The 17374-nt window shown below is 47.5% G+C and overlaps 1 protein-coding gene across 2 annotated transcripts; it reads right to left on the bottom strand.

The window, feature by feature from the left end:
• Positions 1–1578: 1578 nt before the first annotated feature.
• Positions 1579–6132, bottom strand: LOC120383975 (ecto-ADP-ribosyltransferase 5-like). Of its 2 annotated transcripts, XM_039502317.1 has the most exons (4): positions 6034–6132; positions 5442–5522; positions 3370–4090; positions 1579–1684 (listed from the first exon to the last, which is right to left on the bottom strand). In XM_039502317.1, exons 2-4 carry the CDS (start codon positions 5514–5516, stop codon positions 1659–1661), a joined length of 822 nt encoding a protein of 273 aa, XP_039358251.1. In that variant the 5' UTR covers positions 5517–5522; positions 6034–6132; the 3' UTR covers positions 1579–1658. The 2 variants fall into 2 exon arrangements, with proteins under 2 accessions (XP_039358251.1, XP_039358244.1); XM_039502310.1 differs by lacking the exon at positions 6034–6132 and having other exon boundaries at positions 5442–5615.
• Between the last annotated feature and the right edge of the window lie 11242 nt (positions 6133–17374).

Consider the following 17374-nt stretch of genomic DNA (forward strand, 5'->3'; position numbering starts at 1 on the left):
GTGTAGAAAAATCAAGCCTTTGAGCTTTTTTATTACATCCCCCAATGACTTCAGATGGAATTGGGGGCACCCAGCTCAAAGATCTTCCAGTTCTCCTGCAGCCAGGACCTGAATTTACAACATAAAACTAAAGCAGGAAAAACCTTTGCCAATGAAGGGGTGAAGGATAACCCCCCCCCTTCTTTCTCCATGACAAAGGGTTTGTTCTGCTGCTTATTTTCCTTTTGAGAGTCACCTTCAAAGTTTATTCTGGATGGGTTTTTTTCTCCCTTCCACTCTCCAAATTTGATCAATGTTTTCATAAACACAGCCCATCAAACTACCGGATTTAATCTAGCAGACAAAGGTGCGATGAGACCCACTGGTTAGAAGCTGATGTTAGCAAAGATCCAACAGAAAAGAAGACACATTTTAACAGGGAGAGCAATTAACCTTTGGACCAGTTTGCCACAGGCCATGGCGGATTCTCCATTTAAATGAAGCCTGGGTGTTTCTCTAAAAGACATGCTGTAGCTCGAAGAGAGGTGATTGGCCTCAATGCAGGAATCACGGGGTGAGACTCTGTATGTAGTGGCACAGGACAGAGTCTGATCAAATGCTCCCTTCTGGCCTTCAAATCTGTGAAGGTGTGAGCTAGAGCAGCAGATGGAGAACAGACAGAGCCTCCATGAAAGCCACTAGGGGACGTCACTGTTACCTCACTTTTATGAGGGATGCGCTCACGTACTGCAGTGATGAGCAGCAGGAGCAGACCTTACGATCGATAGAATCTGGCCCTGTCATTCTGAGTGAGCTCTGTGGCATTGATAACAGGGGGCTGACACGTGTTGCAATACTTGGGCTTAGAAATTTACCTAGATTGTGAGCTGAACTGTGAGAAAGGTCAAGAGATGTAAGAACAATTGAGATCAACAAATGTTAATGGGAAAAGTTGTCAAAGGGGCAAACGCCGAATTAGTCCAAACAAAAAGATCTCCTAATGTAATTCAAGGGCCGTGTGAAGCTCATGCCTGGTAAGAAAAGCGTGGGACTGAACGTGGATGAACCAGAATCGGTGTGTTGTAAATTAGGCTTAGTTCATGGACCAGGCAATGATGGATGGGCTATTCCACCCACCAGTCCCCTTTTGGGGCCTGCCCCAAGAGACTGTGGCGGGGGGAGGCTGGCTACCTACACAGCAGTCTAGTTAGAACTTGTGACAAAATAGGGTGTCAGGACCCTGTACTTCTCATTAATTATAGCAAATTTATTAAATAAGTGGCATCAATAATCAGCTCAGCACAGCAGCTGCTCATATCTGCAGCCCAGATGACACAAAGCGGGGTTCAGAGTTAACTATAACATGGGATGGACGCATAGTAAATATCGCCAAGTAGGAGGCTTTGTCTGTAAATGCAGCAAGCAAATCCAGCGGAAGATTTCCCATGCCCTCTAGTGGTGATCTGTTGATAAATCATTGGCAGGCTGCAAGTTCCCAAGCTGGGGAGGGTCAGCTTACTACCCATCAAGCCCTGGCTGTTTAATAGCATCTTGGAACATAAGTGGGCTGCACAAGGGACCGAAGAAGAGCAAAGCAAACATTTCACGTGGTTTCTGCTTCAGCATATCCAGGCCGAAGTGCTCCGGATGTCAGATTCTGCGTGAAATCCTTCGGAGCGCTAGGGACACCGTCGCCCTTTCTTTCCTGGAACGCAAAGAGAAGGCCTGTGTTAATTGCAGTCTGACTCAGCCAGGGCTGTCCATAGGGGGCAAATGGGGCAATTTGCCCCAGGCCCTGCAGGGGCCCCCATGAGAATACAGTATTCTATAGTATTGCAATTTTTCTTATGGAAGGGGCCCCCGAAATTGCTTTGCCCCAGGCCCGTGAATCCTCTGGGTGGCCCTCAATTCAGCCTGCTTAGTGACCTCATTGGGAAACCCCCTGGGACAGAACGCCCCAGAAACGGCAGCTCCCCTGCCAGCCTGCTGGGTTGCAGTCACAGTAAAATGGTCACTGGGTTTCACTCGGTAGGTGAGAGCTAGAACAAGCCGGACGCTGGAGAGCAGCACGCTGAAGATACTGGAAGCGCCCACGTCTCTTTGCAGGGGTATAAGGAACAGCTCACCCGCTGAAGGTGGGTTATTGTTTGTGGTGAAAGCATGAGGCTGGGAGTCACCATCTCTGCCATTGATTAGCAACCTGCCATTCCCCCACCTGTGCAATGCGGGTTCTGCCTACATCCCCGGGGTGCTGCCAGGATGCGCTGAATCCTTGCAAGGAAGGTGTGGTAGGAAAGCAGTGGATTACGGCTGCCGTGTATATGAGGAGAACCGCAATGCCCTTTGGGAGAGCAGAAAAAGCCATGCAGGGGGTTCCCGTCTAACTCCGTCAGAGAGATGTCACCGTGTGCTGAGTATCAGAGGGGTAGCCGTGTTAGTCTGGTTCTGTAAAAGCAGCAAAGAATCCTGTTGCATCCGATGAAGTGGGTATTCACCCACGAAAGCTCATGCTGCAAAACGTCTGTTAGTCTATAAGGTGCCACAGGATTCTTTGCTGCTTTTACCGTGTGCTGCAGCATCAATACGCTCCATTAGCCCAGTGGAGGAACAGAAAAATGGGCGTGTGGCTAAGACCGTGGGCGGGTGCTCAGGAGATCTGGGTTCTGTCCCTGGCCCTGCAGCGGATTCCCTGGGTGATCATGGCTAGGCCACTTCATCTAGCCGGTGCTTCCATTTCCCATTGGTAACAGAGGAGCAAGGATCCTTCCTTTCTCCCCCCTGTTGTCTGTTTTGTCCATTGAGACTGAGAGCTGTTCAGGGCAAGGCTCTGTGTTTTACAGCACAACCGGGCCCTGATCTCACGCTGTGCACTACTAGAATACAGATCACAACTTTCCTCTTCTTGCCCAGGCAGTAACAAATCTCTTCCCAGCCTGGCTCCTGGAGCTAGAAAGGCCCCTTCATGAATTGCCCAGTCAATTCTAAACATCTCCAGCCTCTCTCCCGGCCTGCCTAGCACCAGAATGGGAGACGGCTTAGTGACGACTGAGGGACATTCATCACCCCCCATGCTTGTTCTTCTCTCCCCTGCCCCCACCCTGCCCTCAGAAACCCCACCCGCCCAGCAGATGTGGAGTGGGAGCCGTTGACACAGGAGCATCTTATGCTGCCTTTACACCAGCAAGAGAAATTATCTGCTGGCCGCCACCAGCCAGGTCGCAGCCTTTTTGCACCACCTGAGATTGTCCCAGAATGACCTGATTCCAGGAGCAGGGACTTTAAGAAGAAACCCAACTAGCATGAGACTTGTGATAAAAATACCCCAAGAGATGACACCACTGAAGTGACAACCCAGGGTGGGGAGAATTGGACCCAAAGTCTCCTACTGACCTTCTATGTAGGCGCAGTTGTAACGGCTGAAGGTCTGGTTTGTGCTGTGGAGGACAAACATGTTGCTGTTCTTGTCCTTGGTGAAGTTGGACACCCTAAATATCTCATAGACTGGAATCAGCACTTCTGCCTCACCTCGGAAATAAGAGATGTTTTCAACGCGGACCCCGAAGCAGGTCCGGATGGTGAAGAATGTGTCCAAGCCAGATTTCTGAGCTACGCTCCTGTTTACAGATGAAGAGGTAAATGTCCCAAACCGGATCATGTTACCTCTCCTATTGGGTTCGAAGTGGAGAGAACGGACTCCCCGGTACACCTCCGTCTCGTACATCTCAGCACAGTCTCTCTTCAGGAGCTGCAACGCTCTGGTCAAATAAAAATGAAGGGCTTTGAATGGGAAATGTTTGAGATAATAAGCTCGGGATTTACCAGCCTCTCTCACAGCTTTGTTGAATTCCGGGTACAAAGGTACATTACCTCCTCTGGTATAGGCCAGGATTGCTATTCCATTCTCATCCTTAAACCCTACAGGCAGAGAGAGGTTTTTCTTCATATTCCATTGGTTTTTCGCAGCTTCCCATGTTTTGTTAAACAACTTGTGCCTTGATTTCTCTTGCTGCAGCAGTTTAGACTTGATTATATTTTCCATGTCCTCTGTGCAGCCGATATACTGGTCATCAAAAGCATTGCATGCCATGTCCAGCACTGGATGACAATTCACCTGGAATGACACAGCATATAAAATACCGAGGGTGGATAGCTGCCTGGCTGCCAGGCTCCCAGCATGGCTAGCACCAGTGGAAGTGGGCTGGGCCAGCCACCAGGAGACATTTTTTCTGATTTTCCCTGGTATAAACAAGGAGAGAGAGGGAGAGAGAGAGAGAGAGAGAGAGCGCTCCCCTTACCAAACAAACTCATAAGTAGGGCCCTACCAACTTCATGGCCATGAAAAATGCGTCACAGACTGTGAAATCTGGTCTCCCTCCGTGAAATCTGATCTTTTTTGTGCTTTCACCCAATACCATACAGATTTCACAGGGGAGACTAGTATTTCTCAAATTGGGGGTCCTGACCCAAAAGGGAGTTGCCGGGGGTCACAAGGTTATTTTAGGGGCGGGGGGGTCGCAGTATTGCCACCCTTACTTCTCTGCTGCCTTCAGAGCTGGGCGGCCAGAGAGCGGTGGCTGTTGGCCGGGCACTCAGCTCTGAAGGCAGCGCTCCACCAGCAGCAGCCCAGAAGTAAGGTTAGCAATACCATACCATGCCACCCTTACATCTGCACTGCTGCCTTCAGAGCTGGGCAGCTGGAAAGTGGCGGCTGCTGGCTGAGTGCCCAGCTCTGCAGGCAGCAGCGCAGAAGTAAGGGTGGTAATCCCATACCGTGCCCTCCTTACTTCTGCGCTGCTGCTGGCGGTGGTACTGCCTTCAGAGACTTTCCTGGAGCCCCCCATGCCCTACCCCCATTTGGGACTCCAGGCTTCAGCTGCGGGGGGGGGGGTTCCCGGGGCCCTAGAGAGGGGCACCAGAACTCAAGGCTTAAGCCCTGTGGTGGTGGGGCACGGGGACTTTAGCCCCACAGTGGGGGCGGGGGACACTGGGGCTCAGCATTTCAGCTCCACGGGGTATGCCGAGGCTCCTACGGGTTTGAAAACATTGACCACAGCTCCAGCCCCGACAGCCCCAGCTAAATTTAATCCCTGGTACAAAGCATTTCCCGGGTGAGGGCATCTGCTCTGCAGTGAGGTTCCAGAGGAGACTAGACTAATCCAGGTCTGACCACCGTTAGGGAACACAGACATACCTTCCTCTTGGACAGAACTTCTTCACCAAACCCAGGACGACATTCCCAGCATCAGCCAGCCCCTTCTACCTCCTCCAGTGCTCCCCCCACAAATAAACCAAGAGAAAACCCTGCTCCAAACAGAGCTTTCTATAACCCCAGAAGAGACAGGAGCCAGAGACTCCAGGAAGTCCCCCAAGAGACCTCACCATTGACAAATTCTTTTAGATGGAAAGTTGTCAGGTACTAGGGTCAGCACAAAGATACATAACTAGACGGCATTGGGTCTCACCAACATTACAGCATCGATTGAGTCCATCAATGTGTAAGCGCAAAGGTAAGTCACGGTGATCAGCAAAAATGTCATCTTCACCTGGGGGACAGGAAGAAAATTCCATGAGAATCTCAACACCAACCAAGAGAAATGCCTGCCCTGGATCCCTAGTTCCAAGGTGATTGGGGTCATCTCTGGAGACTCCCCTGAGCCACCTCAGGAGAGGGACGGGTAGCCGGAGAGCAGGAACCCTTGTAAACAAGCAAAGACCTTTACAGGCTGGGGAAAGAGTTGGGCAAAAACTTTTCTTTGTTTCTTTTTGAAGTTTAAACACAGACGTGTTTCATTTTCTTAGGACTAAATTTTGAGAAGTCACGAGTGATTTTTAGCAGTGTAACTTGAGACACCTTCAGAGCCTCCCACCCCCGAAGATCTGACCTCTTTCAGTTCTTTTCAGTCGGGTCTCCAAAAATCGTGGCCCCCAAATCACAAGCCGCTCTTAAAACCCTAGGTCTGAGTGAAGAGACAAGGTTGACCTGTCGCCATGCTTCCCCCAGGGGGCTCACCCCAGGGATGGACCTGACCCAAAGAGTTAAAGATGTGACTGTACCTGCAGGTCCAAAGGCTGGGTGGCCCTGGGAGGCTCAGAGTGAAGCTCAGACCAAGGGACTCATTCTCTTATACTGTGCTGAACCTGCAGAGACTGTTCCTGTGAGTCTACCCCCTCCTTCCTCACCCTCAGACAGGAAACCACCTCGCTGCCTTTCCACCCTCAGACAGGAAACCGCCTCGCTACCTTTCACAGTCTCCTGTTTGTCGCAGGGGCGAGAGACCACGTCGCCCAGATTCCAATACACCCGGGAGCCCAGCCAGCGCTGCCCAGGACATGCCAGCGTCCGGGGCGGATCCGACAGACACCCATTGATTTAAACGGGGGCCATGGGTGGAGCTCCAAACGCACAGGCTGAGCCATTTCAAGGGATGGGGGGGTCCCCCACCTCCCTAAAGTGACTATTTCCCAGGGGACTCTCCTGCCCTTGCCAGCAGTGGAGGACACAGTTGAGCCATTCTGAGCGCAGTTCTCGCCAGAGACCACCCCAGGGGAGCCCCCTACAGTACAACGTTGCCCCTTTTGGGCCCAGGGCCTAGTTAGAGCTTGGGGCCCCCCAGGGCATTCCAGCTGGGAGCAGCAATTGCTGGCAGTCGGGGATTCCGTGGCTGCGGGTCTGTTGATTTCCAAAGACTGTCCCAAGTCCTGTGTCTGCGAACGCACAAGGAATCAAACAGCACGAAACAATTTATTTTGCTCACAGCACCAAAAATGCTCCATGCAGCCCATACCCAGGGCCCAAAATCCTCTCTTCAGGTTTCTACCAGGGTCTGCTACCGGGCTTTCAGCTGCTCCTTTAGATTGTCCCTCTCTCCAGTCTTCTTGTCTGCTCTGTTTCTTGCCCTCCTGCAAACACAGCTGACCCCAGGTCTCCCAGTCCTTACATTGGCAGGCAGGGAGACCCCCTCAGTCCATATGGGTTTGCTGCCACCTGCCACACGGCTTCATGCCTTGGGTGGTTCCAACACCATCCTCAGCTGTTTCTCCTCTCTAAAGAGGTCTGCCTGCTCTTGCTGTCAGCGTGGGTGTGCTCAGCACCCATTGGCTTTAACGAGGTCCGTGGTTGTCTGTGATCCTAGACCCAGCTGATGGCAGCTTTGCGCATCTTCCAGTGCAACAGTTTCAATATTTACAAGTCCTACCTCTGCCTGCAAGGTTTAAATTTAAAGAGGCGCACAGGATCCCAGGAGATCATAGGGGTGGCAGCTGTGATAGTGAAGTTTGTTCCAGCCCTTTCTTTCAGTCAGCCAGTGTCACGGTAGCCCCCAGAGTCTTTCCCACACAGTCTCTTGTGGCGGGCCCCAAAAGGGAACGGGCGGGTGGAATAGCCCATCCATCATTGCCTGGTCCATGAACTAAGCCTAATTTACAACACACCAATTCTAGTTCATCCACTTCCAGTCCCACTTTTCTTGTTTACCAGGCACGATCTTCACACAGCATTTGAATTATATCAGGACACCTTTTTGTTTAGACTAATTCGGCGTGTGTCCCTTTGGCACCTTTTCCCATTAACATTTGTTGATCTCAATTGTTCTTACGTCTCTTGACCTTTCTCACAGTTCAGCTCACAATCTAGGTAAATTTCTAAGCCCAAGTATCGCAACACGTGTCAGCCCCCTGTTATCAGTGCAACAGAGCTCACTCAGAATGACAGGGCCAGATTCTGTCGATCGTAAGGTCTGCTCCTGCTGCTCGTCACTGCAGTACGTGAGCGCATCCCTCATAAAAGTGAGGTAACAGTGAAGTCCCCTAGTGGCTTTCATGGAGGCTCTGTCTGTTCTCCATCTGCTGCTCTAGCTCACACCTTCACAGATTTGAAGGCCAGAAGGGAGTGTTATGATCAGACTCTGACCTGTGAAACTACATACAGAGTCTCACCCGGTGATTCCTGCATTGAGGCCAATCACCTCTCTTTGAGCTACGGCATGTCTTTTAGAGAAATACCCAGGCTCCATTTAAATGGAGACTCTGCCATGGCCTGTGGCAAACTGGTCCAAAGGTTAATTGCTCTCCCTCTTAAAATGTGTCTTCTTTTCTGTTGGACCTTTGCTAACTTCAGTTTCCAGCCAGTGGGTCTCATCGCACCTTTGTCTGCTAGATTAAATCCGGTAGTTTGATGGGTGGTGTTTATGAAAACATTGATCAAATTTGGAGCGTGGAAGGGAGAAAAAAAAAACATTCCAATGAACTTTGAAAGTGACTCTCAAAAGGAAAATAAGCAGCAGAACAAACCCTTTATCATGGAGGGAAAAACGGGGGTTATCCTTCACCCCCTCATTGGCAAAGTTTTTTCCTATTTTAGTTTTATGTTGGAAAATCAGGTCTTGGCCACAGGAGAATTGGGAGATTTCTGACAACACAAGAACCAAGGAAGTGAAATCTGATAGAGACGGTTTAAAACTCCTTTAGTCTAATTTTTGAGCTGGGTGCCTCCAACTCCATCTGAAGTCATTGGGGGACTTAATATAAAAGCCCAAAGGCCTGATTTTTCTACACCTATGTCAGAGTTCCCTCCCCACTCTGAACTCTGGGGTACAGATGTGGGGACCCGCATGAAAGACCCCCTATACTTATTTCTACCAGCTTAGGTTAAATACTTCCCCAAGGCACAAATCCTTCATTGTACTTGGATGAGTACTGCTGCCACCACCAAGTGAGTCAGACAGAGATTCAGGAAAAGAACCACTTGGAGTTCCTGTTTCCCCAAAATAACCCCCAGGGCTCCTAAAAACCCAATCAGATTCTTAAAAACCAAAACTTTATTATAAAGAAAAAGTAAAAGAAGCACCTCTGTAAAATCAGGATGGAAAGTAATTTACAGGGCAATCAGATTCAAAACACAGATTTCCCCTCTAGGCAAAACTTGAAAGCTACAAAAACAGGGATAAACCTCCCTCTTACCACAGGGAAAATTCACAAGCTAAAACAAAAGAATCTAATGCATTTCCTTGCTATTACTTACTATTTCTGTACTATTGGATGCTTAGTTCAGATATGGCTTAGGGAGATGTATTTTCACTGCCCTAGTTCCTTGCTGATCCAGAGAGAACACACAAAGGACAAAAACAAACAACCTTCCCCCACAGATTTGAAAGTATCTTCTCCCCTTATTGGTCCTTTTGGTCAAGTGCCAGCTAGGTTATCTGAGCTTCTTAATCCTTTCCAGGTAAAGGAGGGATTAACCCTTTACAGGTAAAGGAGGGATTTTATGCTACCCTTAGCTATATGTTTATGACAACCTACTTAACTCAAATGCCTGACACACACTTGGGAGAAAAACTCTCTGTGTGAAAACCCTGAGGCCCTTTCACTAAGGGATGAAAATACTCCTGCTGTAGTTCTCCCTCCTCCAAGGAGTTCTCTAGCAACAAGAAGAACAAAAGGCTTGATATTCTCCACATTTCTGAAGTACAAAACGAACCAACCAGAATTTTAAAAGATTCAGGTCCCCTTTGTCTAGCTTAAAGTCGTGAAAGACAAACAAAATACAAACACAGTTTATTTCCCCCTTTGCAAGTCACCTTAAACCCAGTAGCAGCAGAAATGGTGTGAACTCAGTTCCTGCCCATCCCTCTCATCTTTAGTGAAGTGTGAAGCCAGTAGCCCTCAGTCCCTAGTAGCCACATCCTTCTCAATTCAGTGGAAATGAAAACTATTAGAGTGGGGTGACAAGTCAGCGTTAGCCACAGACCTCCTGGAGGAGCTATCCTCTGAGGCCAGCAGTGGCAGTGCTGCTGCTCACAAGGCAGTGACACAGATATTCAGCTGAGGTCCATTAGTTTAAAACATTTAAGAGACTTTAGAAATACTTTTGAGGGTCTGGGCCAAAGTTTTTTTCCTCTGGGAATTCCCTTGTTTGTTTTTTTAAATAGGAATAATGCGGAGCTCAATCTCTACCAGACCCCTTCTGCTCCCTGGCTCTCATGTGGAACTTAAATGCTCTGCCCCTAACTTATTTTTATTGTTGCTGGAGATGGATGCAGGGGTTGGTCTATCGCTCTGCACACTCAGCCTTCGCTGATCAGTAGGATAATTAAGCAATCAATTTGCGAACACCTAGAAGATAATAAAGTGACAAGAAACAGTCAGCATGGATTCGTCCAAAACAAATCATGTCAAACCAACCTGACAGCTTTCTTTGACAGGGTAACAAACCTTGTGGAATGGGTGGGGGGAAGTTTAGATGTGGTACACAATGACTTCAGTAAGGCTTTTGATACTGTCTCGCATGACCTTCTCATAATCAAACTAGGGAAATACAACCTAGATGGAGCTACCATAAGGTGGGGGCATAATTGGTTGGAAAACCGTTCCTAGAGAGTAGGTATCAGTGGTTCACAGTCATGCTGGAAGAGCATAATGAGCGGGGTCCCGAAGGGATTGATTCTGGGTCCGGCTCTGTTCAATATCTTCATCAATTATTTAGATAATGGCGTAGAGGGGATACTTATGAAGTTTGCGGATGATACCAAGCTGGGAAGTGCTTTGGAAGATAGGATTAAAATTCAAAATGATCTGGACAAACTGGAGAAATGGTCTGAAGTAAAGAGGATGAAATTCAATAAGGACTAATGGAAAGTACTCGAGTTAGGAAGGAACAATCAGTTCCTTTCAGCTGCTCCTTTAGACTGTCCTCTCTCCAGTCTTCTTGTCTGCTCTGTTTCTTGCCCTCCTGCCTCCTGCAAACACAACTGACCCCAGGTCTCCTAGTCCTTGCATTGGCAGGCAGGGAGACCCCCTCAGTCCATATGGGTTTGCTGCCACCTGCCACACGGCTTCATGCCTTGGGCACTTCCCCCACCATCCTCACCTGTTTCTCCTCCCTAAAGAGGTCTGCCTGCTCTTGCTGTCAGCGTGGGTGTGCTCAGCACCCATTGGCTTTAACGAGGTCCGTGGTTGTCTGTGATCCTACATCCAGCTGATGGCAGCTTTGCGCATCTTCCAGTGTAACAGTTTCAATATTTACAAGTCCTACTTCTGCCCCCTAGATGGCCACGCCTTGCCTGCAAGGTTTAAATGTAAAGCGCAGATGATCCCTGGAGATCTTAGGGGTGGGAGCTGTGATGGTGAAGTTCGTTCCAGCCCTTTCTTTCAGTCAGCCAGTGTCACAGTAGCCCCCAGAGTCTTTCCCACACAGTCTCTTGTGGCGGGCCCCAAAAGGGAACTGGCGGGTGGAATAGCCCATCCATCATTGCCTGGTCCATGAACTAAGCCTAATTTACAACACACCAATTCTAGTTCATCCATTTCCAGTCCCACTTTTCTTGTTTACCAGGCACGATCTTCACACAGCATTTGAATTATATTAGGTCACTTTTTTGTTTAGACTAATTCGGCGTGTGTCCCTTTGGCACCTTTTCCCATTAACATTTGTTGATCTCAATTGTTCCTACGTCTCTTGACCTTTCTCACAATTGAGCTCACAGTCTAGGTAAATTTCTAAGCCCAAGTATCGCAACACGTGTCAGCCCCCTGTTATCAGTGCAACAGAGCTCACTCAGAATGACAGGGCCAGATTCTGTCGATCGTAAGGTCTCCTCCTGCTGCTCATCACTGCAGTACGTGAGCGCATCCCTCATAAAAGTGAGGTAACAGTGAAGTCCCCTAGTGGCTTTCATGGAGGCTCTGTCTGTTCTCCATCTGCTACTCTAGCTCACACCTTCACAGATTTGAAGGCCAGAAGGGAGCGTTATGATCAGACTCTGACCTGTGCCACTACATACAGAGTCTCACCCGGTGATTCCTGCATTGAGGCCAATCACCTCTCTTTGAGCTACGGCATGTCTTTTAGAGAAATACTCAGGCTCCATTTAAATGGAGACTCTGCCATGGCCTGTGGCAAACTGGTCCAAAGGTCAATTGCTCTCCCTGTTAAAATGTGTCTTTTTTTCTGTTGGACCTTTGCTAACTTCAGTTTCCAGCCAGTGGGTCTCATCGCACCTTTGTCTGCTAGATTAAATCCGGTAGTTTGATGGGTGGTGTTTATGAAAACATTGATCAAATTTGGAGCGTGGAAGGGAGAAAAAAAAACATTCCAATAAACTTTGAAAGTGACTCTCAAAAGGAAAATAAGCAGCAGAACAAACCCTTTATCATGGAGGGAAAAACGGGGGTTATCCTTCACCCCTCATTGGCAACGTTTTTTCCTATTTTAGTTTTATGTTGGAAATTCAGGTCTTGGCCACAGGAGAATTGGGAGATTTCTGACAACACAAGAACCAAGGAAGTGAAATCTGATAGAGACGGTTTAAAACTCCTTTAGTCTAATTTTTGAGCTGGGTGCCCCCAACTCCATCTGAAGTCATTGGGGGACTTAATATAAAAGCCCAAAGGCCTGATTTTTCTACACCTATGTCAGAGTTCCCTCCCCACTCTGAACTCTGGGGTACAGATGCGGGGACCCACATGAAAGACCCCCTACACTTATTTCTACCAGCTTAGGTTGCCACCACCAAGTGAGTCAGACAGAGATTCAGGAAAAGAACCACTTGGAGTTCCTGTTTCCCCAAAATATCCCCCCAGGCTCCTAAAAACCCAATCAGATTCTTAAAAACCAGAACTTTATTATAAAGAAAAAGTAAAAGAAGCACTTTTGTAAAATCAGGATGGGAAGTAATTTACAGGGCAATCAGATTCAAAACACAGAGGATTTCCCCTCTAGGCAAAACTTGAAGGGATAAACCTCCCTCTTACCACAGGGAAAATTCACAAGCTAAAACAAAAGACAATCTAATGCATTTCCTTGCTATTACTTACTATTTCTGTACTATTGGATGCTTAGTTCAGATATGGTTTAGGGAGATGTATTTTCATTGCCCTAGTTCCTCGCTGATCCAGAGAGAACACACAAAGGACAAAAACAAACAACCTTCCCCCACAGATTTGAAAGGGTGCAGTCCACACCATCCTCCAGTACGTTAATGAAGATATTGAATAAAACCGGCCCCAGCACCGACCCTTGGGGCACTCCACTTGATACCGGCTGCCAACTAGACATGGAACCATTGATCACTACCCATTGAGCCCGACTATCTAGCCAGTTTTCTATCCACCTTACCGTCCATTCATCCAGCCCATACTTCTTTAACTTGCTGGCAAGAATACTGTGGGAGACTGTATCAAAAGCTTTGCTAAAGTCCAGAAATAGCACATCCACTGCTTTCCCCTCATCCACAGAGCTGGTTATCTCGTCATAGAAGGCAATTAGGTTAGTCAGGCATGACTTGCCCTTGGTGAATCCATGCTGACTGTTCCTGATCACTTTCCCCTCCTTTAAGTGGTTCAGGATTGATTCCTTGAGGACCTGTTCCATGATTTTTCCAGGGACTGAGGTGAGACTGACTGGCCTGTAGTTCCCTGGATCTTCCTTCTTCCCTTTTTTAAAGATGGGCACTACATTAGCTTTTTTCCAGTCATCCGGGACCTCCCCCGATCGCCATGATTTTTCACAGATAATGGCCAATGGTTCTGCAATCTCATCGGCCAACTCCTTTAGCACCCTCGGATGCAGCGCATCCGGCCCCATGGACTTGTGCTCGTCCAGCTTTCCTAAATAGCCCCGAACTACTTCTTTCTCCACAGAGAGCTGGTCACCTCCTCCCCATACCGTGCTGCAGAGTGCAGCTGTCTGGGAGCTGACCTTGTCTGTGAAGACAGAGGCAAAAAAAGCATTGAGTACACTAGCTTTCTCCACATCCTCTGTCACTAGGTTCCCTCCTCATTCAGCAAGGGGCCCACACTTTCCTTGACTTTCTTCCTGTTGCTAACATACCTAAAGAAACCCTTCTTGTTACTCCTAACATCTCCGGCTAGCTGCAACTCCAAGTGTGATTGGCCTTCCTGATTTCACACCTGCATGCCTGAGCAATACTTTTATACTCCTCCCTGGTTATTTGTCCAATCTTCCACTTCTTGTAAGCTGTTCTTTTGTGTTTAAGACGAGCAAGGATTTCACTGTTAAGCCAAGCTGGTCGCCTGCCATATTTACTTTTCTTCCTACACATCGGGATGGTTTTTCCTGCAACCTCAATAAGGTTATGAAGATATTGAACAGAACCAGACCCAGAACTGATCCCTGAGGGACCCCACTGGTTATGGCCTTCCAGGTTGACTGACAACTACTCTGTGGGAATGGTTTTCCAACCAGTTATGCCCTCACCTTATCGTAGCTCCATCTAGGTTGTATTTCTCTAGTTTGTTTATGAGAAGGTCAAGTGAGACAGTATCAAAAGCTTTACTAAGGTCAGGATATACCACATCTACCATCTCCTCCCATCCACAAGGCTTCTTACCCTTTCAAAGAAATAGATTAGGTTCATTTGACACAATTTGTTCTTGACATATCCATGCTGACTGTTACTTATCACGTTCTTATCTTTTAAGTGTTTGCAAATTGATTGCTTAATTAGTTGTTTCATTATATTTCCAGGTACTGAAGATAAGCCGACTGGTCTGTAATTCCCTAGGTTGTCCTTATTCTCCTTTTTATAGATGGGCACTATATTTCCCCTTTCCAGTCCTCTGGAATCTCTCCCATCTTCCATGAGTTTTTAGAAATAATCACTAGTGGCTCAGATATCTCTTTAGCCGGCTCCTTGAATATTCTAGGATGCTTTTCATCAGGCCCTGTTGACTTCAATACATTTAACTTGTCTAAGTAATTTTTAACTTGTTCTTTCCCTATTTTAGCCTCTGATCCTACCTCTTTTTCACGTGCATTCACTATGTTAGATGTTCAATTGCTACTCATCTTTCTAGTGAAAACTGAAACAAAAAAGTCATTTAGCATTTCTTCCATTTCCACCCCGCTCATTGAGTAAAAGGCCTACCCTGTCATCGGTCTTTCCCTGGCTTCTAATATATTTATAGACTGTTTTCTTTTTTTTCTTTATGTCTCTAGCTAGTTTAATCTTGTTTTGTGCCTTGGACTTTATTTTGTCCCTACCTACTTGAACAGCAGCACTGAGCAGGTGTAATAGCTTAGCAGCCTAGACAGTGTTACCACAGCAACAACATTCAACAGCACTTAACACATAATACAGCAGATGTTTTTCTATATGTTATTTATTTAAGGTGACACCATGTAAATGTATTGAATAGTACCTTATGTGAGGGGGCTGCTGGTCCCTCACAAACTCAGAGGCAGAGTAGTAGTATATACCTTGATAGTATTCATCACCATGTATTTTTGACAGGTTTCCATGACATTTTAGGCTTCTCTCCCACCCTCCATTCCCATTTCTGTTTGTGTTGAGGCCCAGGGTGTGTTAAAAGAAAATGGGGGGAGAATTCCCAGAGAAAAAAAACCTTTGGCCCAGACCCTCAAAAGTATTTCAATTCCTAATTTCCACAGATTCCAATGGAAGTTAGGAGCCTAAATAAGTTTGGGGCTCTGGGCCTTTGTTACCAAGCGATGGCAGAGCTAAAGTTTCTTAAACGTTTAAAAGTAATAGACCCCAGGTGAGTGTCTGTGTCACTGCCTTGTGAGCAGCAGCACTGCCACTGCTGGCCTCAGAGGATAGCTCCTCCAGGAGGTCTGTGGCTAATGCTGACTTGTCACCCCACTCTAATAGTTTTCATTTCCACTGAATTGAGAAGGATGTGGCTACTAGGGGCTGAGGGCTACTGGCTTCACACTTCACTAAAGATGAGAGGGGTGGGCAGGAACTGAGTTCACACCTTTTCTGCTGCTATTGCGTTTAAGGTGACTTGCAAAGGGGGAAACAAACTGTGTTTGTATTTTGTTTGTCTTTCACGTCTTTAAGATAGACAAAGGGGACCTGAATCTTTTAAAATTCTGGTTGGTTCGTTTTGTGCTTCAGAAATGTGGAGAATATCAAGCCTTTTTGTTGTTGTTGTTGCTAGAGAACTCCTTGGAGGAGGGGAGAACTACAGTGGGAGTATTTTCATCCCTCAGTGAAAGGGCATCAGGGTTTTCACACAGAAAGTTTTTCTCCCAAGTGTCTGTCAGAAATTTGAGTTAAATAGGTGTAGAAAAATCAAGCCTTTGGGCTTTTTTATTACATCCCCCAATGACTTTAGATGGAATTGGGGGCACCCAGCTCAAAGAACTTCCAGTTCTCCTGCGGCCAGGACCTGAATTTCCAACATAAAACTAAAGCAGGAAAAACCTTTGCCAATGAAGGGGTGAAGGATAACCCCCCCCCCTTCTTTCTCCATGACAAAGGGTTTGTTCTGCTGCTTATTTTCCTTTTGAGAGTCACCTTCAAAGTTTATTCTGGATGGGTTTTTTTCTCCCTTCCATGCTCCAAATTTGATCAATGTTTTCATAAACACAGCCCATCAAACTACCAGATTTAATCTAGCAGACAAAGGTGCGATGAGACCCACTGGTTAGAAGCTGATGTTAGCAAAGGTCCAACAGAAAAGAAGACATATTTTAACAGGGAGAGCAATTAACCTTTGGACCAGTTTGCCACAGGCCATGGCGGATTCTCCATTTAAATGAAGACTGGGTGTTTCTCTAAAAGACATGCTGTAGCTCAAAGAGAGGTGATTGGCCTCAATGCAGGAATCATGGGGTGAGACTCTGTATGTAGTGGCACAGGTCAGAGTCTGATCAAATGCTCCCTTCTGGCCTTCAAGTCTGTGAAGGTGTGAGCTAGAGCAGCAGATGGAGAACAGACAGAGCCTCCATGAAAGCCACTAGGGACGTCACTGTTACCTCACTTTTATGAGGGATGCGCTCACGTACTGCAGTGATAAGCAGCAGGAGGAGACCTTACGATCGATAGAATCTGGCCCTGTCATTCTGAGTGAGCTCTGTGGCATTGATAACAGGGGGCTGACACGTGTTGCGATACTTGGGTTTAGAAATTTACCTAGGCCTGGTCTACACTAGGACTTTAATTCGAATTTATCAGCGTTAATTCGAACTAACCGCTCAACCGTCCACACCAGGAAGCCATTTAATTCGAACTAGAGGGCTCTTTAGTTCGAATTTGGTACTCCACCCCGGCAGGTGGAGTAACGCTAAATTCGACATGGCTAGCTCGAATTAGGCTTGGTGTGGATGCTAATCGAACTTAGTAGCTCCGGGAGCTATCCCACACTGCACCACTCTGTTGACGCTCTGGACAGCAGTCCGAGCTTGGATTCTCTGGCCAGCCACACAGGAAATGACCCGGGAAAATTTGAATTCATTTTCCTGTCTGGGCGGTTTGAATCTGATGTTCTGGTTGCACATCGGGGCGAGCTCCGCAGCACCTGCAACGATGCAGAGCTCTCCAGCAGAGGAGTCCGGGCAATCCCAGAATAGAAAGAGGTCCCCAGCATGGACTGACAGGGAAGTCATGGATCTGATCGCTGTGTGGGGCGA

Source organism: Mauremys reevesii, linkage group 1 (genome assembly GCF_016161935.1).
Source record: "Mauremys reevesii isolate NIE-2019 linkage group 1, ASM1616193v1, whole genome shotgun sequence".
NCBI classification, from domain to species: Eukaryota; Metazoa; Chordata; order Testudines; family Geoemydidae; genus Mauremys; species Mauremys reevesii.

Bases quoted from the DNA above. Each gene is read 5' to 3' on its own strand.
- LOC120383975 (XM_039502310.1), bottom strand. From the start codon at position 5,615: ATGACCCCAATCACCTTGGAACTAGGGATCCAGGGCAGGCATTTCTCT. The intron at 4,091-5,441 runs GTGAGACCCAAT...GTGTCATTCCAG, and splicing joins CAATCGATGCTGTAATGTTG to GTGAATTGTCATCCAGTGCT. The intron at 1,685-3,369 runs GTCAGTAGGAGA...TTTGCGTTCCAG, and splicing joins CAACTGCGCCTACATAGAAG to GAAAGAAAGGGCGACGGTGT.